The sequence below is a fragment of the Crinia signifera genome, chromosome 2, assembly GCF_055691185.1.
Source record: "Crinia signifera chromosome 2, ASM5569118v1, whole genome shotgun sequence".
NCBI classification, from domain to species: domain Eukaryota; kingdom Metazoa; phylum Chordata; class Amphibia; order Anura; family Myobatrachidae; genus Crinia; species Crinia signifera.
In genome coordinates, this window is record NC_139218.1 from 190,900,139 (window position 1) to 190,925,943 (window position 25,805).

General features: G+C 43.3%; 1 protein-coding gene across 8 annotated transcripts in view; it reads right to left on the reverse strand.

Moving 5' to 3' along the window:
• Positions 1 to 4,482: 4,482 nt before the first annotated feature.
• Positions 4,483 to 25,805, reverse strand: part of L3MBTL3 (L3MBTL histone methyl-lysine binding protein 3) — a 58,410-nt gene continuing 37,087 nt past the window's right edge. For 7 of the 8 annotated variants that reach the window (XM_083173456.1, XM_083173452.1, XM_083173459.1 and 4 more), the window contains 13 exons: positions 23,137 to 23,272; positions 22,846 to 22,937; positions 22,544 to 22,695; positions 20,825 to 20,901; positions 16,090 to 16,175; positions 14,829 to 14,939; positions 14,613 to 14,727; positions 8,851 to 9,112; positions 8,682 to 8,765; positions 6,673 to 6,728; positions 6,433 to 6,599; positions 6,256 to 6,318; positions 4,483 to 5,078 (listed from right to left, as the gene is read on the reverse strand). In XM_083173456.1, the coding sequence (XP_083029582.1) occupies positions 4,950 to 5,078; positions 6,256 to 6,318; positions 6,433 to 6,599; positions 6,673 to 6,728; positions 8,682 to 8,765; positions 8,851 to 9,112; positions 14,613 to 14,727; positions 14,829 to 14,939; positions 16,090 to 16,175; positions 20,825 to 20,901; positions 22,544 to 22,695; positions 22,846 to 22,937; positions 23,137 to 23,272 (1,530 nt within the window). In that variant the 3' untranslated portion in view covers positions 4,483 to 4,949. The remainder of the gene's footprint in view (positions 5,079 to 6,255; positions 6,319 to 6,432; positions 6,600 to 6,672; positions 6,729 to 8,681; positions 8,766 to 8,850; positions 9,113 to 14,612; positions 14,728 to 14,828; positions 14,940 to 16,089; positions 16,176 to 20,824; positions 20,902 to 22,543; positions 22,696 to 22,845; positions 22,938 to 23,136; positions 23,273 to 25,805) is intronic. The other variant, XM_083173455.1, reaches the window with a different exon arrangement.

Below are 25,805 nucleotides of genomic sequence, written 5' to 3' on the forward strand. Positions count from 1 at the left end.
CACTATTTAAATAAAGTTGATGAGAGCTTTTTAATATTCGGAAGGTGGCCATTACCTGGAGGTGTTCTAGCCATTTCTGCTGTTCTTTTAACCATATTTCTTTAGAGGTTTCGTTTTTATCATACAAGTATTGATTTTCCGACTTGACCATCTCCACCTCCAGTGCATTGGCCACTTCCCTGTCTTTTTTCTTTCCCACAGCAATTCCCTTCATTAGTATTCCTCTTAAGAAGGCTTTAAATGTCTCCCATACGATTGTATTACTGGCAGTAGTATTGTTTTGTGCAAAATACCCCTCAACTTCCCCTGCCATTAATTCATCACTGTTAAATCTAGTCAGCCAACTGGGATGAAAACGCCAGTACGAAAAACCCCTATCCAAATTCAGATCTAATTGCATTATTACAGGCGAGTGGTCTGATATACCTCGTGCTTTATATTCTATTAGCGCAACATAATTGGTCAGTGCAGGTGAAACTAGGATCATATCGATCCTTGAAAAGGAATCATGTGGCACAGAATAACAGGAGTATTGCCGGACACTAGGATGTCTCTCTCTCCAGACGTCCCTCCATCCTGCCTGATGAATAAATTCGGCCAATCCTTTATTTTTCACAACCTTTACCATTTTCATCTGCAGTCTATCTATATCTGGATTCATAACTGCGTTATAGTCCCCAAGACATATAATTTGTGCTGTGGGTCTCTGCAGCAAATTCTACTGCTTTCCTAAGTATATCATAAGAAAATGGCGGAGGTATATACAACGCTAGTATACAGATTCTACACATTTCAATATTTGCATCCAAAAAAACATATCTCCCCTGTGGGTCAATTTTACTGGTTATACATTCAAATCCAATATTTTTCTTTACTATCACCGATACCCCTCTGGATGCAGGAGAAAACTGGGAATGGTACGATTTATCTATCCAAGGTCTTCTTAACGCCAGGGTTTTATCTCCAAATAAATGGGTCTCTTGAAGACAGATTATATCTGCTGCTATTGTTTTACATTGTTTCAGCACAAGTGACCTCTTGATTTTTTCATTTATCCCCCTGACGTTCCATGTTAACACCCTAACCATTGCCAGTTTTCTCCCCCTTATGCACCCTATCACAACAGCACGTCACCCCGGATGTCCGTTCTCTTTTCAACCCCGAGTTGCAGGCTATACACATAACAAACTTTACATCACATACAACACAAACACTTACCCCCCCTTCCTCCCCCCTCCCTGTATAACCTATCCCTTTAGGCATACCTGTTATGACCCCCTTTCTCACTAATCTACACTTACTAACACCGTGACACCCTTTGGAGGCACTTACACTCTGCCACTAAGGTTTTCCCCTATTTTAAGGCATGCTCAGCTCCCCAGCCTTTCAATTCTTGAGGGCATTATATTTTTTTTACAGATATTTATATTTACAACTTTTATACCCCCAATATACGCTGTGTTTAACCTCCCCCCACCCCCCCCCACTCCCCCCCCTCTCACTGGACATAGCTTAAGTAGATTTTTTTTTTTTTTTTTTTTTAATATTTCTATATATTTAAACCTCAGACTTCATTATTTGTATAATATCTACTGTCCAGTTTATAATGCTGATTCTCCACTGGCCAGCAGCTGAGTACGGCCCGGATGGGTTTTATTCAGCCAGTCTGCTGCATCCTCAGGTGAGAGGAAGACTTTAGACTCGTCATTATGTAACACTCGGAGTTTAGCTGGGTAGAGCATAAAATATTTTAAGTTCAAGTCTCTGAGCCTGCTCTTCACTTCCTTAAATCGCGATCTCTCCTTTTGGATCGTATATGGGAGGTCTGGAAAGAATGATATTTTTTGTCCATTATAGCACATTTTGTCACTGTATCTGGCCAACCTTAATAAATTGTCCCGATCTTGGAAATGCAAAAGCTTTAACAGCATGGTACGGGGCAGGCCACCTGGGATGGGGGGTTTAGAAGGTACTCGATGGGCACGTTCCACTGCGAAAAATGGAGTTAGAGACTCCTTCCCGAACACCTGCAGTATCAATTCTTCCATAAATTTTTCGGGCGATTTTCCCTCTACTCGCTCCTCTAGGCCAATAACACGCAGGTTACACCTGCGTAGTCTGCCTTCCATGTCAGTGACTTTATTCTGCAATTCAAACACTTTACTGGTCGTACTTTTTAGCTGTTTCTGCATTGGTACCATGTTATCTTCTAAGCAAGAGATTCGATTCTCCACCTCAAGTACTCGATCCCTTATTTTTTGGGCATTGTCCCTCAGCAAAGTGATATCTGATTGTAATTTATCAATTTGGCCTGATAGGCGGCTTTCACATGTACTGACTGCTTCTAGCACCTGCTGTAATGTTACTTCATTCTGTGGCTGAGACCCACCTGCCTTCACAGGGGTAGACTGTGGGGTACTTGGAATAGAATTGCTTGTATTCTGGGTTCGCGCGTATTTTTCTAACCGCGCTGCTGCAGTAGATGTTTTCCCCATTTTGGGTAGTATACTGTGTTTTTACCAGGATTATTCACCCCTTTCCACGTGGCTTAGGTTTAATGTAATTTAATTTACTGTCTTTAACACAGTGTCCCTATCCCTGAATTGTCCAACACTGTATAATAGGCCACTGCTCAGTATATTCTGTTGTTTGCACAGCGTTTTGCACTGTCATATGTATCCCAAGAGAAAAAAAAAGCAAAGGGCAATCTTACCCACAGCAGGCTTCAGCGGGCTTCAGTTCAACAAACAGACCCTTATTGTATATCACGGCAATGCCTCTACTACCTTGTCCCAAGGGAGAGGTTCCATGCCTTTTAGACTCGGTCCTGCCGCCGGCTCCTGGGGACACTCACTCAGTTACATGTACTCCCAAATACAGCGCCCACGTGCTGGATGTATAGCAAAGTGGCTGATGCAGTCGGAGGTTTTCAAACAGAGTATCGTCGCGCCGATCTCTGGCCGCGTCTCCCTTTACTGTTCCAGCCGCCCTCTCAGGCAGGAGAATCACCGGGGTCCCACACACGGCAGCACACCCGTCAGTCAGAAGCTCCTGCTCTCGGCGTAGTCAGCGAGCTCAGCCGGATCTGACGTCACCCGTCCACTGCACGGATTCCCGCAGGCACACCACCGACCGGGGCACACTAGGAGATGCCTGGCAGTTCTCAATCTCAGCACCTCTGAGCTCTCACAACGCGGGTTTGTCTCCCTCTTCTAGCGGTTAGTAATTTCCATAGGAGGGGGTTTGTGGATCGGGGAACGGAGGTTAAGGGAGAGACGCTGGGGAGCTGAAGACTCTCCTCACCTCACATGCACGCCGCCGTGGCTCCGCCCCCATTCAGAGTGCCATCATTTTCACAGTACATGTACATAAGCAGCCTCCAGTTATCGAAAGGAGAACAAGAAAAGTGCAGGAGCTAAAGTATCAGATCTTTGGTGGAAATACACTGAGCAGCCACTTTAATAGCTGAAGCCACTCATTAAGGCAAATTCAGTAAATGCAAGCAGACATGGTAAAAACATTCAAGTGTTGCTCAGACATAACAATGGGGTTTATTCTAGTTCATTCTTTCTGACAAAATCCTTTTTAGATGGACAAAACTATGTGCACTGCAGGGGGCAGATGTAACATGTGCAGAGAGAATTAGATTTGGGTGAGTTATTTTGTTTCTGTGCAGGGAAAATACTGACTGCATGATTTTACACTGCAATATAGATCTCACTTTGAAGAAAAACCCCACCCAAATCTAATTCTCTCTGCACAAGTTACATCTGCCCCACCCGCAGTGCACATGGTTTTGTCCATCTAAGAAGGATTTTGTCAGAAAGAATGAACTAGAATAACCCCCAATGTGACCTAGTGATCGGGTTATGAGTGTTAGTGGTAGAGGGGGGGTTTGAATTTCAGAAATTACCGAAGTCCTGGCATAGTCACACCAATTTTGGAAGGTTTACAACGAATGATGCGCAAAACTACAGTAAACCCCTCCAGTATACCAACACACAAGCCAGAAGATATTGCCAGCTGTAAGACAGAAGCCCCAAGGGCAGGAATTACTGTATATATAGTTTTTTTTAAACCCTTTTAGAGAGAGTGAGTGCAATATCATAAAGGTACCATACACTTGGGCATATGCTTGACAACAGGTATAATGCAATGCACAGTTCGATGCACATCGCAGCGGATGCAGGAAGGCTTGGCTGGGTTTGCATGCGACAGATGGTATGCAAAAGGTCCATATACCTTATATTGGGAAACTTGGGGGGGGGGGGGGGGGGTGTTAAGAAGCATCACAGAGTACAGTGGAAATTAGACTTTGGAAATGGCTTTTCAGGCTGATAAACTGCATTTTTGCAAGCTGTTATTTCTTAAGTAAACCCCCTATGGAACAGTGATTACAATGAGCTGGTCAAAACAATAACGATCTGTATAGAAGGTGTTCAGAATGATATAAAAAGTCACTTTAGAATAAAGACAAAGAGGTAACAATTTCTATTTTTTTACTTTTTGCATGAGAAACCAAAAATATTATGCTGTACCTTAAACTCCTAGTGGATGAAATCACTAGGAATAAAAGCAGCAAGGCACCACAGCAGCAATTTTATCATTGTGTCTCTTACTTCAGTACTATAGTGCTCCTATACTACTACATGATAAAGCAAACACCAAAACATCCAAGAACACCAGAGAAATCCTCAAAGTCCACGGGCTCATCGTAGCGCAGGATTGTGCGACGTAACTATTTAGTAAGGCTATCCTCTTTATGCATGTGATCTTACTGGATATGTGCAGTTCCGGCCTAGGGCTGAGCGATGAATCCGCTGAACTAAAAACAGAAAGCCTGGTCAATGTTTGTTGTACCATTCTGTGCTCCTATTATTTATTCCACCGTCTCCAGCAAGATAGGATTCCTTCAGTTTTTTTTACTTATTTTCCAGTTCTATTGAACATCAATTCTGAGCCAGATTGTGGAACATCGTGATAGAGTTTGAGATTTTCAGAGCAGGTCCCAGTTTGAGCCCCAAAATCTTCACCAAGTCACTCTGAGTAAGCAGTAGGAAGGCTTCCCCATCTATCTGCTGTGGGAAATAGAAGAGGCATTACAGCAGGTTCGTACGTTCTCTCAATCAGATTAGATTTTCCAAACTATGCAATTTAACAAGGCATTCTGTTTTTTAAGCCATTGAATACAATCCAGCTGACTGTAAAAATACAGAAAGTAACACGGTCAACTGTCAACCCTCTATAAATATGCAGCAATAGTGAAGACCAAATACAAAGGAAAAATAGGGTTCTTTGGATTGGCTTTAAATCCTGTTTCCTTAATTCATTGGGGGACCAACTAGGATGACACAATCTTACAAATCAATTAGAAGTCTGAGGGCAGTATTGAATTCTCAGGATTCAGGCTGTTTTCACTCTCTGCGGTGAATCTTTTTCACTGAAAATCTGATTCACCCTATACAATGTTCACTGTTCGCAAAAGCAGGCCAGTTCTCCGTTTCATGCTCGCTGCAAGTTGCTTTTGTTTTTAATGGGATTTTCACTTACATTCGCCATGAGTGTATTTAATGCTCGGATGGCGAACAGAACTGAAGTGTCAACTGCCAGGGGCAGTGAGCCCCTGTGTTGAAAAGGGTGACAGGGAGGGCTGGCAGCGAATGCTCCACTCCTCCGGAACGTGGCGAATGTGCAGCAAATATAAAAAAAGGGAGAAAAAAAACCCATTCCCTTAAAGGTGGAAGTATTTTGTTCAAAATTATATCATGGTGAATAGAATAGCACGCAAAAATGATATAAGGAAGGCATCCGTACATCTTCCCATTTCATATTTCAATACATTATTGTAGGGAAGACTTTAGCTAGTGTGGATAAACCACAATATACACATATATTGGCTCTTCTATCTCATTTGCATAGAATACAACTGACTTGGGAGGAGACTTGTAAAAACAGAATAGTAGAAAGTGTATTTGCTGCTTTTTTCACTTGCCTGTTAATGCAAATATCTAATCAGCTAATCAAGTGACAGCACCTGTTCAATTTTCATTCTTACCAAACACCAGAGTGGGGAAGAAAATGTGATCTAAAGATTGTGACCTGTGGAATGATTGTTGCTAGGATTTGGATATACAATAGTCTTTACATGCGCGAATAAAAAATAAAATAAACCGTACGCAGAAATCTGTGGGAGAAAAAGCTTTGATTATGAGCGGGGTCATAGGAGAAAGGTCAGACTGGTGAGAACTCTCCTACCTCTTCTCTGAATATAGAGGCTTGTTCCATACACCCTGGCAGTTGCTGGACAAATTGAGCAACCTACAGAATGAGAGGATGAAAGATTCAATTACATAAGGAATAGGTTTCAATTTTGGAGGGAGCATGACAAAGAATTCACAGTGTATATTCTCTATTCCCAATGTGGGATCTTACTTCTTCAGCATTCCACTTGCTGACAGATTTGGCAGTATATGCTGACACCTCAGGAAGCAGGTGGCACTGCTGTTCCCAGCACAGGTGAATACGATGACCAGGGTCTGAAGACAGTGATGTCATGAACACTGACTGATGCAGTGCTTGCTCCAAACTCAATTCACAATCTGGGAAAAACAAGGGCATTGCAAATGAAGCATCACCATTTAACATTTAAACATGACATAACTGAGAACATACCTGTACCATCTCGATCCTGTCTAATCAGCTGCAGTCGGATATACGTGTGAGCGCCACTAAAACAGAAAAACTTATGTTAACACAAACTGCCAACATGATTACACACAGCTGCATAAATAACATACAGATTATTGTATTAAAAGTAATCCTGACCATGCAACTACAGGGCACAAATATATCACACAACTGGGATACATGTCATTGTATCCGGCAAACCCCCTTATACTGAGAAAAAAACCTACTTAGAATGATCACCTCTTCTTGAAAAATGGGACAGTACCAGCTACTACTGCAGAACCTGCGCAAGAAGTGGAACATGGATTCTCTCACAAGATTTCTGTTGGAATTTAGTTGGCTATTAACCACTTAATGTGACTATAGTGCCCACTTTTAGGGGGTTTAACACATACTCTATGTGTGCAAATCTATGAAGTATATAAAACAAAGATGCTGAACTTAATTTATAAAAAAAATAGAAATAATAAACTAAAATGTGGCTGCCTATCTGTTCCACTTGCTATGTTCTTGGGGTATTACTAGGTCTATTTGATGAGTTACTAGCTTTGTTGTTTTTTGACCATGGATGGGACAAAATTGAATATGGTCTAAACACACTAATATTGTTTGTGACATCAGTTGACCGAAAGTGGCAAAATGTAAACCCACGGTGCCATGCTCAGTGATAATCATCACAAATCAATTAGATAATTATAAGGCAAGTTTATAAAAGTGTAAACCTAGAATACAGAAAATAAAAACTGTGCCAATTTACCTTTCTACTACATTTTGGTTTAAACTTTACTGGCACTCATTTCACCTACTCATTTCCTGCACTCTGTTCTTTGCTACATGTAGAAGTTAGTAAACCTGGCTTGAAAAGATTCTCTAAGTAAAATTAGGTTATTAGGAGCACCTTACTTGTATTTTCACAATCTTCATTTTAAAGTACTTATTACGGATACTATGGGTGGGATGTAATGCAGTGTTAGCCTGGCGTCCGAATACTTTTTTAAACGGGCAGTCAATTTACAAGGCACAGTTTTGCCTTGTAAATTACTGCCCTTTTAAAAATTCCAAGTTCAGCCGACATCCCGCATTACATCCGGCCCCATATGTCCACTGTAATGAAGTATTAACATTCTGGGACAAGGATATTAAAAAGTCTCAATATATCGAAAGAGCATCTCGACCCTTACTTGCAATACTGGACATTTATCCTTGCTATAGATTATTACATTATGTGAGTAAAATGCAGTTCCAGCATTGGCATTGGCTCAAGACCTGCTTTGAGATTCCCCCACTCACCCAACCATATATTGGCCCTTATTCTGGTTGGTGCGGATATTCCCGCTTGCGTACGGGCCGCCGATGTTTATCTTCTGCGCATGTGCAGAGGTCACTCTGCGCATGTGCAGGCGATTTCGCCGCAAGGATTCTCTATACGCCGCACAGGGGGCGTAGAGGGGCGTGAAGGGCTACTTATCCTCATTACCCTATGCATACGCCCCGCGTTTCATGGGCGTTCCCATGCAAACGCGGGGCGTATGCATGGTAATGAGGCCGTGACGCGTTGGTACGGGGCGGGCATCTGACATCGCCGGATGTCAGCTGCCCGCCCCCATACAAGATTTCACACGGACAAGTGTCCGTGTGGTCTTGTGTTGCGGGACCTGGTGGAGCGTGCGGCCCTGCATTCGATGTTCGGCGACCATCGAATGCAGGGGCTGCTCCCACCATGGAGGAGGCGTATCCCCGTCCAATTTCATGCGGATCGCCACATATCCGCGTACGGACGGCCGTGGCGATCCGTATGGAAGGCGGGGATTCGCCTGCACGGTCGGAGCCGCATATGCGGCTCCGGCCGCACCAACCAGAATAAGGGCCATTGTCTGACAACATTATCAGTATCCATCAGCTCATACTGAATGACTGAAGCCAACCTAAATTGTTCCATCTATTGCTTTCCATCTATATTTCACCTACAATATCAGCTGGCAATGAGGACACACCTTTTAATCTCTGGCTTAGTTTCTGCTTCCTCCTCTAACCATTCTGCCATCTCCCACTGCTCCTCTGTAGGGGTTGGACACTTTCTGGAAATGATTAGATATGAACATTGAGTGATACTCTAATTAAATATTGAAGGAACCAGTAACCGTCAGTTTGCAACTAAATCACCTGGATTGTGGAGAATCAGGCGGGGGGTCAGGGATAAGGTTGGGTGTTCCTGGTCTACGGGACTTTAAAGTGTTCTGAGATGGTGGAGGCCGTTCCCCCACAAGACGATCCTGCAATAAATTTTCTCTGTTCAGGTTCACCTCAGAGTAGGGACATCCAACAGCAGTGTAATGGGTGCCATATCTCGGTCCTCGCACATGTCCAATTCCTTTGCATCCAGCAATAGGACAGCCTTGTCCAGGAATAACAACTGTGTCTGCAACTTTGGGAAGAAAAAAAAATAGAATGCATGGTCTTACCTGGGTAAATCCTTTTCTTTGAGTCCAGAGGGGGCACATGAGAATCCTTATAGTGGGTATAGGCTTGGCTGGCAGGCACCAAAAGAGTTAAATCGAAACTCCCATAGTGCCTGGCCTCCCAATCCCCTATACATCGCCCCCAATCCCTGGCCCACCAGTTTAGTAGCAAGCCCAAGACACAGAAACACACACAGCATCAGACCTATGGGAGCCAAAATCAACCACACCACCAGTGTAGGCAAACCTCCCCCCCCCCTGCCCCCACACAAGACAGGAGCAACAGGGAGGGTGTTTCAAAGAAAAGGATTTACCCAGGTAAGACCATATACAGGTTGAGTATCCCGTATCCGTTTTTTGGAACAATTAGAATTTTTTTTGTCCCCCCTCCCCCCCCCACAACCCTTTTTTAATACTTACCAAGTCCCCGGCATCCATGGCAGGCCTTCAGCATCCTCTCCGGCATCTCCAGCGGTCCCAGGAGTGCTTTGCACAAGCACGCTCGCGCTGGTGACGTCACCAGGGTGCCTGGGAGCTTGCGCAAAGCACTGCTGGAGATGGTGCAACGTGGACGCCGAGGGACAGGTAGGTATGCCTTAAAAAATGTTATTCCAAAAACTGGAAAATTCCCTTATCTGAAATGCTCGTGGTCCCGAGCATTTCGTATAAGGGATACTCAACCTGTATCCTATTTTATTTTACATCCACTAGGGGACACAGGAGAATTCTTGCAGTTGGGACTACCGCTCGTCTGGAAAAACTTTTTCCTCAAGATGGCAGAATCAACAGTCATCCCGTCAAATCGAGGTGGCTCAGGTCTGGATGTAGACAGGGGCCCGGACGGAGAGGAATATGCCATGGAGTGTCGAATGACAGCTAGAAGATCGGCATACCACAGACGAATCAGCCAATCTGGATCCACAAGGATCACCAGACCCCTTTCTTGCTTGAACTTACAGAGTACTCAAAGGATCATGGAAAACGGAGGGAAAACGGAGGGAAAACATACACTATCACGAAGGTCCATGGAGCGGTCATAGCATCCACCAGGAATGACCCAGGGTCTTGAGCTAGAGCAACGTATCTGGCCAACTGGCAGGTGTGTCATGATGCAATAAGGTCTATGTTGGGCAGGCCCCACCAACAAACCAACATCTGAAACACTTCTGGGTGGAGTGCCCACTCACCGGAAAGCAGGTCCTGCTGACTGAAGAAGTTGGTTCCCAATATATCAACCAGGTAATAAAAACTGCTGATAAGGAGGGAAAATGTCTTTCGGTACTTGTTTTCTAGCACGGCCACAACGATCATAATCGCGGTCATCGGGGGTAAAATCGGGGCCATCGCGGGCATCGCATGCGCAAAAAAAATCGGGTGCTATGGGCCAGACGCGATGCCCGCGATTTCCCCATAGAGAACAATGTTAAATGCCTCAATTTACCCGCGATGACCACGATTTCCCATAGGAAACAATGTGAAATGGCTCAATTTACCCAAATTATCATAGGAACAATGGTAAATGGGCCAAAAACACCCCTGAACATTGAAATGTCCCCCCATCCCCCCAAAAGTAGTTTACGCCACCACGTGATCAACGTGAACCCGAAGCGTGGCGAGCGCAGCGAGCCCGCGCGAGGCGGCGGTACGCGTCCTCCGACCTTTTCATACCCCTACTATCCACTAGGGCGTGGAGTTGAGAATAGAATAGTGTGGCGAGCGCAGCGAGCCACCGAGCCCAAAGCATGGCGAGCGCAGCGAGCCCCGCGAGGGGACGCGGATACCTGTGAAGCCCGCGAAGGGACGCGTTTACCTGTGAAGGTATCCGCGTCCGCTCGCCACGCTTCGGGCTCGGTGGCTCGCTGCGCTCGCCACACTATTCTATTCTCAACTCCACGCCCTAGTGGATAGTGGGGGTATGAAAAGGTCGGAGGATGCGTACCGCCGCCCCTCGCGGACTCGCTGCGCTCGCCACGCTTCGGGTTCACGTTCATCGCGGGGTGGCGTAAACTACTTTTGGGGGGACATTTCACTGGTCAGGGGGGTTTTTTGGGCTTTTTGGCCCATTTACCATTCTTCCCTATGATGATTTGGGTAAATTGACCCATTTAACATTGTTTCCTATGGGAAATCGTGGTCATCGCGGGTAAATTGAGGCATTTAACATTGTTCCCTATAGGGAAATCGCGGCCATCGCGGGTGGACCATTTAAGCATTTTTAGGCGCACACGACGCGACCGACCCGATTTTTCATTGTTTTCAATGCATTTCAATGGAAAAATCGGGGGCATCGCGTCGGTCGGGTCGCAGGCCACTAAAATTACCCCCGATGGCCAAGATTTGTGGCCGTGCTAGGAAACAAGTACCTGTCTTTCCATCAAGAGAAAGATCTGTGTGACCTCCTTAATTGCCCCTTAACTGTGGTTACCCCCATGCCGGTTGAGATAAGTGCCAGCTGCCGTATTGTCAGATTGTACCTTTATGGCACAACCCTAAAGAAGATAATGAGCATTGAGCAGTGCTTGGTAAATCACGTTAATTGGCAGCTCAGGCTCCAGAAGAGAGCAATGTCCTTGGAAGGAGTGACACCCCCCCCCCTGCTAACACTGCTCCCTATCCACAAAGGCTGGCATTGTGGTGAGCAAGATCCACTCTGGGATCCCAACCCTTGTCCATATTGTACTGCTGGAGCCACCAAGTGAGGGAGGAGTGTGCTTCCGGTGGCAGACTGAATGTCTGCATTTTGTAACTGAGTGGACAACCATCCCGCGGTCTTAGAGTCTCCCATTGAAAAGGACGGGAATTAAATTGAGCGTATTTGACTATGTGCAAAATTTGCAGATACATAGTTACATAGTTACATAGTAGGTAAGGCTGAAAAAAGACTTGCGTCCATCTAGTTCAACCTGGTATAGATATCCATTGCTGATTTGGTAGGTTCTGGTATTTTACAGACAAATTATATTTCTTATTTGTACCCATGGATGTTTTTCTCTAGTAAATGTTTGTCCAACTTTGCCTTGAACGCATTTAATGAGCCAGCCGTTACCACCTCTCTGGGAAGAGAGTTCCAGATAGACATTGAGGTCTTTAAATTCAATATCGCCCGATAAGAACCATTTGAACCAGAAAGAGGGAAGTGTAGAGTCCCTGACCCGCTGCCCCTGTGGAACTGGGATGATTACATTGGATTCCAGTCATGAATCCACAACTGCTGCAGAGCTGTTTCTTTCCTGGGATCCCCGGATTCCCCCCCGAAACCCCAATGGCAAAGATCCGTTACGGTGAATGCTGCCTAAAAGAACATAGTTGTCAGAGACATCTGCCCTGACACAGGCTTCCGTAGACATCTCTGTCCATTGAAGTGCAAATGACAGAAGGTGGCCCGACACTTCATGCTGCAGGTTTCTTGGCCGACTTTACAAGTGGACACCTAGTAGCCCAGGGCTGTTTAGTTCATGGTTTGGTTCCCTTGTTAGCAGCCTGGAACCTTGAATTGGCTTGGCCCTTTGTCCTGCCTTGAGGACGAAAGGAGGACTTTGGCCTAGGAATAGCTGCAGAAGGAAGTAAAGCGGTTTTTGAGGAATTAACAATTTTATCTAATTCCTGACCAAAAAGCATATTCCTTGCAGTGTTAATTATGGCAAGGATTTTTTATTTAGTTTCTTAAAATTTGACTAAATTAAATATCACATTTTAGTCAATTTTCTTATTTTCGATTTCGTCAAGATTTAGTCAGTCAATAATTTAGTCATAGATTTGCAATTTAACCCCTTGAGTGGTGGGTTTTGAAGGGGCAAGGTAAATCTACCAGGGCAGGTTCGTCCTGCCCCAGCAAAACCCACCGAAGAGCGTAGCCTGCCTCCCTCCCACCCAACTGTCCAGGCGCCCCCCCATACCTCCGATCCAGAGCTCCTCCAGTGACCACAGGCGGCAAGCTCAGGGATGTTCGGGGCGGCTCGGGGGGGGGAGACTCGGGCGCCTGAACTCCTGAGCGTTCCCAAGTCCCCCGAACATCCCTGAGCCTGCCGCCTGCTCCTTGCAGGTTCTGTCAAAGCCTCCTTATTCTTGGATGACATAGTGTGACAATAGCAAAACAGTATTCACACGCATAATAACTAGAGAGTGAGCGATAGCCAGTATAAGGGAAAATCCTACCCAGTATTATTTTACTGAAGCAATTTAGTATATCTATAAGGCACTTCTGGCTTAGCAGAAGGATTTACACCCACTGGAAGTATAAAGCTGAATCACTCCCCTTTATACACTATCCACACAGGCAGGGACACACACAATGCAAGTAAAACAATCAAGTTAAGTCTTAACTGTCCAGCAACAGCAGGCAGGTCAGCTGAACCTGGCCCAAGAACGAGGCATAGGGGACAGCAAACCAAAGCCTTCCTCTCTGCAGGGATTCCAGCAGCATGTGCTGTGAAAATGGCTGCCTGTTTTCTGGGCTGGCCAGAATAGAGGGGGGTGGAGCTAGCATGGGACAGCCCATTAGAATACTGCTAGCAAGTCCCATGAGCAGAGGTGGGACTGCAGGCTGGGCACACTGCTACTCAGATGCTAAAACCCCAGGGATCCTGCACACTTACCCTGCTGCTGTGGTCTAGTGAAGATGTGAAGCGGACTGCCCCCCCGCCCCCCCCCCCCCGCCCCAGCAGTAGGGGAAGATCACCGCAAACTGGGACTCCCGTGTGAAAGAGTCCGGGCATACTCACCCCTCCTAGCCAGCCATGGCTTGTGGTACACTTCTGGCGACTGAGGCACCCAGCATTCGGTGGCTGATGCTGTGGAGGTCTGTGATGGAAGTCACTAGGCAGAAGCTAATGCTGCCATCCTAGCAAGAGACCTGTGCCCCAGCTGCGCCGCCCAGGTCAACAAAATAATAAAGAAAGAAATAATTAGCTGAGCCCTGTAAAAACGATGCCTGCTTTGCCTTGGTACCAAAAGAAAAACTGGTGGGACGGAGTACAGAGGACTGGGAGGTCAGGTACTATGGAAGTTTTAATTTAACTCTTTTGGTGACTGCCAGCCAAGCCTATAACCACTGCAAGGATTCTCCTGTGCCCCCTTGTGGATGAAAAACAAACAAGTGTAAGTTAACCATTCCATACCTAGAGCATTTACTGACTGAAAGCTTAAATAGATATGTAAGATTCACCCAGTTACCTGTGGTAAATTACCATGGGTAAATGTCTCGCTATCTATCCAAATGGCTCCAAAAAGCAAGCTTGTTCCATGGCTTATCAGAGCTTTTGTTTCGCCTACCTCATGCAGGCAAACCCAAATCCCCGAAAACAAGCCCACTGGCAAAACCACAAAGGCTTCACTGAACCTGTGTATTTTTGTGAGAAATCCTAATAGGAGTGCCTGAAATATCAGGAAAGGTTGCAAAGCCCAGTTTTCACACCAGATATTTTTTCAGGGCTAATTTGATACCCCACTTTAGTCACTTTCTCTTACCAGGAGGCAACTGGAGAGCGTGTCCAGTCTTTGCACACCAGCCAACTGGATGAATATCTGGACTGTCAGCATCCACCCAGAAGTCATAAAGAGAACTCCAACCATCAAAATGGAGCTAAAACAAAGCAAACCAATCGTCATTTTTTTGTCACCCGCATTACAAACACTAAAAAGGTTCTACTCCCTTTTTAAAATAGTTTTAGAATTTGAGCTCACCTTAATGCGATTTTCCTCTCTCTGTACAATACTGCAGACTCGGATTAACATGGGATTTCTCTTGTCTACAGCCTCCAGCTTCATGTTTGGTTGGAACCCATGAGAAGGGCGCTGAAAAAAAAAAGGGGAATGTGTAGAGAGGACTTCTACAAAACCAAGATCGATAAATGATTGGACATTTTGTTCGGAAAGGTGGGAAAGAATCTGGGAGAATGAGGGGGCTATATCTATCTGAATAGTATAACCATGTACAATATTAATCATGATTCTTTACAGACTTCGGTACTTATGTATTAGCAGGGCGCCCTATTTGCATACTTACGGCACCGTAGGAAAATCGCATCGCATACTTTTTTTTGCGTGCGATGCGATTTTCCTATGTCATTTATTCACTGCTTTCTACCCCGGGCGGTGAGATGCAATCACATCGCACGCAAAATCGCATACGATTTTATAGGGTGCGATGCCATTTACTTTACTATACACTTATATTACATGCAATGAGATTTAGGCACCCTCCCCCCCACCCCGAAGCGTGGCGAGCGCAGCAAGCCCCTCGAGGGGCAGTGGAACGTGTCCTCCCGACCTTTTCATACTATCCACGTCAGCGTGGAGTCGATTTTATATAGTGTGGCGAGCGCAGCGAGCCACCGAGCCCAAAGCGTGGTGAGCCCCGTGAGGGGACGCGGATTAGATTACAAGTATTCCGCGTCCTCTCGCAGGGCTCCCTGCACTATATAAAATCCACTCCACGCCGACGTGGATAGTGGGGGTATGAAAAGGTTGGGAGGACGCGTTCCGTCACCGCTCGCCATGCTTCACGGTGGTGTGAATAATGGGGGGTGCCTAAATCTCATAGAAATGTATAGTAAAGTAAATGGCATCGCACCCTATAAAATCACATGCGATTTTGCGTGCGATCGCATTGCACCACCCAAGGGTAGAAAGCAGTGAATAAATTACATACGAAAATCGCATCACATGCAAAAAACGCATGCAATGCGATTTTCTTACGCAGAATCGCCCACTAAGCTATTTGCTTAGTGGGCGCCCTGATAATACATAAGTACCCAGACTTCCCTCTACTCTGTAGAAAGTACCTTAACAGTAGGGCCACATAGGTTTTCCAAAGGCCTGGAAGGAAGCAAAGCCTCTGCTAAATGGAAAAAAATATATACACTAATTCTATACAAATGTTGCTTTATATGAGAGGTGAGCTGATCCATTTACAGCAGATCAGTATATTACAATAGATATTTACCACTTTGAAAGCCCTTGCGGGGGCGGCCTGGGCTCCAGTCTTCTCCAGATATGCCTCCCAGGAGAAACTTTTAGGGTCTTTAAATTCTAAAATAAAGATACAGCAGCCGTTATGTGTGCAAGGTAGAGGACTATTTACTGAGAAACATTTGCTGTGTGTGAAGAGAGTCAATCTCACTTTCAAGATTGTCTAAAATTTAGTCGGCCAATACAGGTTTAGCCAAAATGCAGATGACCAAGAATTATTGGAGCACGACTGAGAAAGTGAGACATTGGCTTCCAGTTGGCTCGGTGTACACAAACTATGTTTTATGCACAAAATTATTAAATATACAGTATTGTGTAAAAGGTGTATATAAAACACTGTGTTGGACTGGGGCATGAAGGGCACACCAGGGGAATGCAGTGTAGAGGCCAATGCCTTGGTTTGTAGGCAGTCTCCATAGAGGATTGGGTAACCAACAGAGTGCATGGTCTGGGTCTTAAGAAATCTGTATGGTAAATATTGTTAGTGCATTCATGTAAAGTAGCTAAAACAACACTGCACTGTAGAAAATACACCATAGTTTCGTAAAGTTTAATTTAACATATGTATAATTAAAGTGCACAGTCTGGGACTTAGGGGGTGCTTCTTTTTTTTCCCCCAAAATGATTGTATTGCAAAAATTAAACATTACAATGTAATATAGCATTCACAACAATATGTTTTGCAAGCATTTTCAATTTTTCTTATTTATCATAGATGTTATTGAATATGTCTAATGGTGTGTACAGTGTACACACGGTGAGATTCCCCTGCAATTCGACTTAAGATTCGAGTGCTATACAATCTTTGCTATCTCTGTACTTTTTACATACAATTCATACTATATACATTCGATTTGCACTATATAATCATTGCTGCCCTGTCTATCTGGGTTTCGATTTGTGTTGTCATGGGAGCGCGCATCGGGATCGAAAGGTAAAAAACCTGTGCGATCTGCATTAGATTTTGACTATATAGTCAAAATCTCATGCTGGATTGTACAGTATGTACACAGCAGAAGGGTTTGAAAACTAAACAGAGGAGTTTCTGTATATATGTCAATTGTAAACATCAGTATCTAAATATTTGAACACATTAAGGATTCATTGCAACAAGATATACAATTTACTAAACAGTTTCTATGTGAATGTCACTGTTCAAAACAAAATTCAATAAAAGAGAACTTTGAGCTTCTGGCATGACTGGTTATTTTTTCTTACATAAGAAGAATTGTCTTGTCGCTTATTAATGTTTACATTTTGCTATTAGTGTGAAATAAGTGTAAAAACAGATTGAAAGGGAATTTTAGGGAGAGAGGGGAAGAGAAAAAGAGAGGGGGGAAAAGCCACGCGTGTCCAAGCCATCCATCCCTTTTTGTGATTAGTTTATTGGTGGGTCCTGTAAAAGTATTCTGGTCTCATACCAGAGAGTTGTGCCAAATCATTTATGAATTTGTTGTTTTTTATCTGTCGGTAACGTATCTATAGTTGTTTCAGTCCATTCGAGTTTAAATATGTGATATAATTTTTCTTGGAACATACGAAATGAGGGAGGTGTGGCAGATATCCATTGTTGTAGTATGCATTTTCTCGCTACCGCAAAAAAGGTACAACAACAATTTTTTGCAACCAACTGAAATTTTTGGGGTAGTTGGCAAGTATCCCAAGATAGCCCATTCTGGTGTTCATAGTAGATAATTTACCAAATGGTCTACCGCAAATTTCCTGACTGTCATCCAAAAATTTTGAATGGCTGAACATTTGGGACACACCGAGACTCATTAAAGTGCAGCGATGGGGAGAAAGGTAGCCTCTGTAAAATATTTTGAAGAACATATCCTTGTAGGACGTGGCTGATATTGTTTTTAAGTGGAGTATAGTAAAGTTTTTAAGATAGTCTTTTAGTTTAGGTTGGGGAAGCGTGACTGCCATTTAGTAAGACCTGTTTGGAATTGACCTGTATGATAAGGTTCTCTTAATATTTGGTAAAAGTAAGTTATAGCTCTTCTGGAGTAACTTACATTCAAGAGAGCCCTATCAAGATGATTATCCCAATCTGCTGTACTTAGATATGATATCACTTTATTGGTGTAGTGCTGGGCTTGGAGAAAAGCTAGATTACATGGTGGTAGAAAGTCGTATTGGGATTTTGCCTGTATGTAAGTGAATGTTTTTTTGTTTCTTGATTTGCAAGTTGTTTAATAGAGCTTAAACCTTGAAGCTCCATGATTGAAATGGTTGTGTTGCCTTTCCATGTTGGAAACGATCATTGCCTAGAAAGGGGAGGTGTAATGAGTATAGCGTAGGGGGTGATTCTAATGGGGCCGAATTGAAAAAAAAAAAACAACAGCAGACAAAAAGCCATACTTTGATGACTCAACTATGCACAAAAACATAGGAACTTGGGTACAGAAAAATGGCAGCAGGTCCTCTGGACAGAAAAATCTAATTTTGAAATATTTGGCTGTAACATAATGCAATTTATTCAGCAAAGAGATGGAGAGCAGTACAATAAGTGTTTGTAGGGAAGCATGGTCCTTGCAAGTTTGGGGCTGCATATCAGCAAATGGAGTTGGGGATTTGTTTAGTATTGATGGTGTCCTCACTGCTGAGAAATACAGGCAGGTACTTATCCATTATGCAGTATCATCAGATAAGCATAACCATCTTTAGCTTTAAGAAGAAAAATCCTGGAAGTGATGATAGTAGTCCTGGAAGCAAAGATATGGCCCCCACATATCCCTGACCTCAAGGAGGATTTGTGCAAGCCTACACCCATAGAATATCTGCAGTTAGTTCTTAAAGATGTTTGGAACAACCTCCCTAACTAGTTCCTTCAAAACTAATTTCAAGAGTGCTTAGAAAATTGGTTTGTTTTTAAAGATAAAAAAATGGTGGTCACAACAAATATTAATTTTATCTAGATTTCTCTTTTGTTCACTCACTTTCCATTTTGTTAATGAATAAAAATAAACTATTGACACTTCTATTTTCAAAGCATTCTAATGGTGTGTACACATGGTACAATCCAGCATGAGATTTTGACTATATAGTCAAAATCGCATGCAGATTGCACAGGTTTTTTACCTTGTGATCCGGTGACAGCACAAATCGAAACCCAGATAGACAGGGCAGCAATGACTATATAGTGGAAATCTAAGGCAGATAGCCATAATTGTATGTAAATAGCACATGATATAGCAAATATTGCATAGCAAGTCGAATAGTAAAGGAATCTCACAGTGTGTACACACCATTACTTTGCAGCATTTGTTTTTACACTATACAGACACACACACACACACACACACACACACACACACACATTCTGCGACTTTTTCATAAATTTTAGCTTTAGTATACATAGTTATTAAAATACAGAGTTGCTCAGTTTGCGGGCACACTACATTGTAGATTTAAAAAACTATATATGCCAGCGCTGGGTGAAATAGTTATCATACAATACAGTTCACAATTTTTTCTTTACTATTCATTGTCAATTTAGTTAATACATTTTTATCATTGTGAACCATCTTGTATGTATATTATTTCAGCCAGTGCTGGCATATATAGTTTCTTACTCTTGTAATTATAGGGAAGTGACCCCCCCCCCCCCTGCCAGCTGCTGTTAATTGCGCTCCACACCATACCCTTTTTCTTGTTTACATTGTAGATTTGTCACATAGGAACTGGTATAAAGATTGCATACAGCCATACTGCATTTGGCATTAGGAATTCTGCTGTTATTAAAACGGTTTAGTGACCTAGTTGCACCTAGAAGCCACTAACAGTAACTTTGTATTGGATTCTGTACTATTATATTTTGAAGAAAATCTCCAACGAGACGCTTGACACAGCTAGGCTGCTAAGTGCAAGCCAATTCCAGCAAAAGTGAATGACAATCTGTAGATCTCAAATAAATGTATCATATTTGGCAAATGTTATTGGTACGTGTGTACTTTCACGTCTCCCACGATGTGCATCGTACAGGGAAAAATCGCATCGCATGAGATCGCATGCGATGTCATTTTTCACAGAATTTATGGACATGAGTTGACATCATGTAAAATGCACCCCAAATGTAATTTTTCACACTGTACCACCCCCACTATCAACGCCAACCCGAAGCCTGGCGAGCGCCGCGAGCCCGCGAGGGGCGGCGGTACGCGTCCTACGACCTTTTCATACCCCCATTATACACTTTGGCGTGGAGTTGAGAACAGAAAGTGTGGCGAGCGCAGCGAGCCACCGAGCCCGAAGCATGGCGAGCGCAGCGAGGGGACACTGATACCTGTGAAGCCCGCAAGGGGACACGGATACCTGTGAAGGTATCCGCGTGCGCTCGCCACACTTTCTATTCTCAACTCCACGCCGACGTGGATAGTGGGGGTATGAAAAGGTCGTAGGACGCGTACCGCCTCACCACGCTTCGGGTTGGCGTTGATAGTGGGGGTGGTACAGTGTGAAAAATGACATTTGGGGTGCATTTTACATGATGTCAACTCATGTCCATAATTTCTGTGAAAAATGACAATCACATCGCATCAGATCGCATGCGATTTTATAAAAAATGCATAAAAACACGGGAAAATCGCATCGCATGCCACTACATATGGCATGCGATGGGAGCCGTGAAAGTACACAAGTACCATGTTATTATTACCAGCTTAATGTAGAACATCATGACTGTTGATAAAATAAACCAACCTTACCTGGTGGTGGTGTCAGAGATATACCAAACTCTTTAGAGTGCCCAACTGGTCGGATGTAAGGACTGCTGGCATCACACCTACAGTAATAATGAAAGCAGGCATCAGGATACTACCGTGCCAACAAACATTAGAGACCCTCTAGTGAAATACTAAAATTGTGAAATAATATCAGATCATCCCTTGCCACCACATTTGTGTAAAGCAGAGCACAACTCAATTTGGGTAAGGCATTGGCTTCACCTATTTAAAGTTAAATAGGTGAAGCCACATTTGGAAATGATGATGTAATAAAACAGAATCTTTGGACTTGCCACTAATCTAATATTTACTGAGTCCATTTGCAGGACACTGCTAACATTAGGGTATAGAAAGTTTTGCACTTGTGCAAAATAAACTTTTTTCTACCCCAACAATTAAAGTTCAGACTACAGACTAACAATGTCCCAAGTACAGAACAGAAAAATCCTGAAAGAATGGGCACACAATGGGAAGTTGAAATATAGGAATCCCAAATAGGACATATAATTTAGATTCCATTCTTGCAGAAGCAATAGCCATAAAGAAAAAAAAAATACCAACCCCTTTCCCGTCAGAAATTTTAAATAAAAAATACATAGATGTGAAATCTGGACTCTAAGGGACTGTTTCATATTATGATGCCTTTGTGCATCTTTTGCTGGCCGCATGTTGCCATCTTTATGCTGATACTGCTACAAGCCCTTCCCTCCATTGGCTTATGGTCTTCCACAACATGCCTTCAACACTCTCATAACAAGTCAAAAGATCGTCTCCATTTGTCTGAATAGCCACCTCCTTGTCACCACCCAGCAGCACTCATTACATTTTGAAAACACTTCTCCATTGTTTTACCATAGATTTAGGTTTAAAGACGATTAAAGCTGCCGTCAGCACATGTGCGATCGGGGGCCATGGATGGTTAAACCATTCATAGTTTCCTCACAATAGATAACAATCATTGATTATTAAACACACCAAAGGCCATCCCCTGAGAAGGACAAAGGCATGCCAAGCTAATAATGAATTTAAAAAAAAATTGGTCAGAAACAGAGCATACCTATAACAAGTGGTCCCCTGAATACACTAAGACGGAGCACCTTTTAACCTACTATCATGACTTTGGAGAAAACCCTTGGTGCCCTGGCAAGCCAAAGAACATAGCACTGAACTTATAATGGGAAATTCTACTCACAGATATGGCCCTGATGAGTGTTCCTGAATTTCTGGTTTATAATGTACAGAAAATCAGTCTGGTGATAGTGGTGACTGGGTGGTCACTAGGAGTGCCGACCTGAGGGACGCACCGCCGATACAAACTAGATTAACTAGATTGGCTGTGCCGCTGGGCATGCGACATAGTACATAAACACTGAACGATATCGGTTAACAATATCGTTCAGTGATGTTACCTGGTCCCTCACCTATATAGTCAAATTGGGCTGCATGCACAGACAACAACAGGGGGTGAGGGGGGTCATTAACGATAAGGAGCATACACATTACTCTTTTTAAAAACAATATCGCTCAGAAGGGCCCTTTGTGTAGTGTGTGAGACATCCATTTACTATCTACACTATTATTCATTATTAAACCAGCATGTTGTGTTCCAAATAAATGATCCATGATCACCAGCTAGATTCAGTTGCACTTATAAAAATGTATATGTCACTTGTATTTTCTGAATATAAACAAACGTAATACCAGTAATCATAGCTGTGGTCCCAGCTGTCAAAATGAATAAGCAGTCTGTTCTCTACAATATCGGATATCGTAGCCACGCACAGCAAGGAGGGATTCTTTCGATCCACGGCTTCCAGTTTCATACCTACTCGGAACCCAGAAGGTGTAACTGGCTGTAGGTGGAAAAGAGAAGTAAGCAATACTAGGGGTAGAAACCGGCTCCGGGAAACAAAAGCTGGACAAATGGATGTCGCACGGGAAGTATATTTATATAGCGAGACAGGAAAAGTCTAAAAATGCCTGTATATAGTTTTCATTCTCACCGTGTTATAACTTTTAAAGAAAGTTTTTGGAGCAGCCTGAGCCTTCCATTGCTTCAGGTATATAGGCCAATTAAACTCTCCATCCTTGTAACCTGGAAACACAACAAAAGGTCATAAAAAATAGTAAATCAGAGAAACATAAGTCATTATTTGCCATTAACATTTTTATAAGACATGATACACTGTATATAAACATTTAAAAAGGAGGAATTGCAGTAGTATATATGGGAATTGCTATTTTGTGACTAGTTTAATCCTAGTTTTCAAATCTCATAATTGCTAGACCATCACCTTTAGGATGCATTAGCCTGTGTCCCGATTTTTCACACCAACCAACTGGGTGTATATCCAGGGAATCCGCATTAACCCAAAAATCATAGCAGTCAGGATAACCATCAAAATGAAGTCGCATTCGGTAACCTTGCACCTATCAGAAAACAAAGTCATGAAAAAGTTTTTGATACACAGGATGTAGAAAAAGAAGATGTTTGTACTTACTATGAGATCAGTTTCTCAAAGTCCAACTTTGGGACATTGCGGACTAATACGGCCTACACACATGCCGATATTAAAAGGCATTTTCTAAGCAATTTTGCTTAGTTTGGCAAAGTCGCTTAGGTGTGTGTGTGGGGACTATATCGGCAGCAAATCCCGTCCCCGCACGTCTTTATCGTTGGCCGAGATTGATGGACAGTGTCCATCAATCTCGGTATCGGCAGGGTTCTCCCACCGGAGAACACTGGCGCTGTCTACTCGCTTAGCACACAGAGCTGACAGCTCGCTCTGTGTGTGGGCTGTCAGCTCTGTGTGCTATGCGATAGCGGCGCAGCACAGCCCGACCTAGCATAGCTAGGTCGCCCTACACACATAGCTATGTGTGTAGGGCCCATAAGAGTAAAATTTTCTAAGATCACCAATCACGGTCCATCCCATGTATAAACGGGATCGGCCCGAAAATATGGCCGGAGATTTGCAGAGTTTCCCTGCAGCCAAATATGGACGAGCATGAAGCATCCCACGGATCAGTCAGATCCGTGAATGTTTCTCTGTGTAAAAAATAAATAAATAAACAAAATAAAAGGTTGTCCCTGTCATAAAACATTTTGAAACGTTTTGAAAAACTGTAATTTTAAATGGTATTTTAAACGGGTCTAGTGTTCATATTGCAGCAGATTACCATTTAAAAATACCGTTTAAGTACCATTCACATCACCAGTCAAGCCGTTTAACCTCTGAACACGTTTCTACCCACAGCTTATTTCCTGGTTCAGGGAAGGGACACAAGACAAGGGACAGCCTATCACAGTGCTCTAACCTTTATTTTTTACTAAATACCATTTCAGTGCCATTCAGACAGCACAAAAAACGGCTCTGAATTGGCTTTAAAACGGGTAGGACTCTGCTTTTTAAACGTGTTGAAATACCAGTTAACTTTAAATGGTATTTCAACTATGACACTTTCACACTGCACCCTTAATCGTTTTAAAAGGCAAAAAAATGGCAATATACCGTTTTAAAAGTGTGATGTGAAAGCTACATTAAAATGCAACAGCCAAGGAGGGTATACGAACATGGCCAGCAGGTTAATGTACAACTCCCTTTTGAATCAATATCTAAGAAAAAAACTTTAGTGACTATACTCCAGGGCATCTAGAGGGAAAAGAACCCTATCCGAAAAGACCGGCCAGCAGTCAGAGCAATTCCCAATGTTGCATGAGGACCACTGGACCCTGCACCAAAACTAGGAACATTCTTGTTGGACCTGGAAGCTCAGTGATTAATATCTGGAGATCAGCAACATTCTACTATAAAGTTGAATGCCCATCATCATCATCATTTTATATGGGCCACAATGACCCCGCAGGACGTAACAATACATAAATGAGCAAACAAATAAATAACTCATTTCAGTACAAGGCAATTTAGGAAAAGTACATTGTAAATAAAGACAGTTGCACCAGGTGACAGGACGCTGAAGTCATAGGGGCAGATTTATCAAAGCTCAGAAAATCAGCTTCTAACTGCCATATTACAGGCAGAGTGAAAAATTGCAGTTAGGAGTCGATTGGTTGGTAATTCTCTCTCCAAGTTCTGATACATTAGCCCCATAACGAGGGCAATCCAATAAACAGAACAGAAAACTACCTACACTCAGTCTAAGATGGCACAGAATATATAGCTAAACTGGACAGAAATGGTCTACCTCAAGATACATATGTGCAGTAGTAACTACAGAGAACATGTAGATTAGCAATTATTTCCTCTGAAACAGAGTTACATACAAATGTTCGGTGAACCTTGTAGTCTGAAGAAAAACAGCTAAGAAAGCTAGTTACTGTCCCTGAGCTATTGATAGAAGATGCACCTATATAAGCAGGTAGCTATATTTAATAGAACGGCCCAGAAATAAGTCCAACTCCTATCTATGGGATACCTTCAGCAAGATCTATGGCATGAACAATGAACAATGACCTCCCCCCCATTTATTATGATGGAGCCCTTCCAAGAAAACAGTGCCTAAAAGAAAAATACATCTAGAGGGGACCTGCACATATCTGCACACATTGCTGCTAAGTACCAGAGCTGGAGACTAATGGAAGACATAACTATCCACATCCTCTATCAAAATTAAGGTAACAGTGATGAATAACATCCACAGCTCTCAGGATGACATACGGTATATTGTACTGGTGTTCCTTTATGTGCCCAAATGGAGGGGGGGGAAGCACTGCAGCTAAGGACAGACACTGGGAACCAACACATTTAGGCTTTGAGGTTCCAGAGTCCCAAGAGTAACGAGGCATACAGAAAATGCTAAAAAATAGGTTACAGGTGAGAGGGCTTAGAAGGAACCTGGAGTTTCAGTTCAAAAAGTACAACTATTTAGGGTCCACTTCTCAGCCTCCACTCAAAATACACTGTCCTCCCTTTCGCTCAGATGCGGACAAAAGAGGACGATT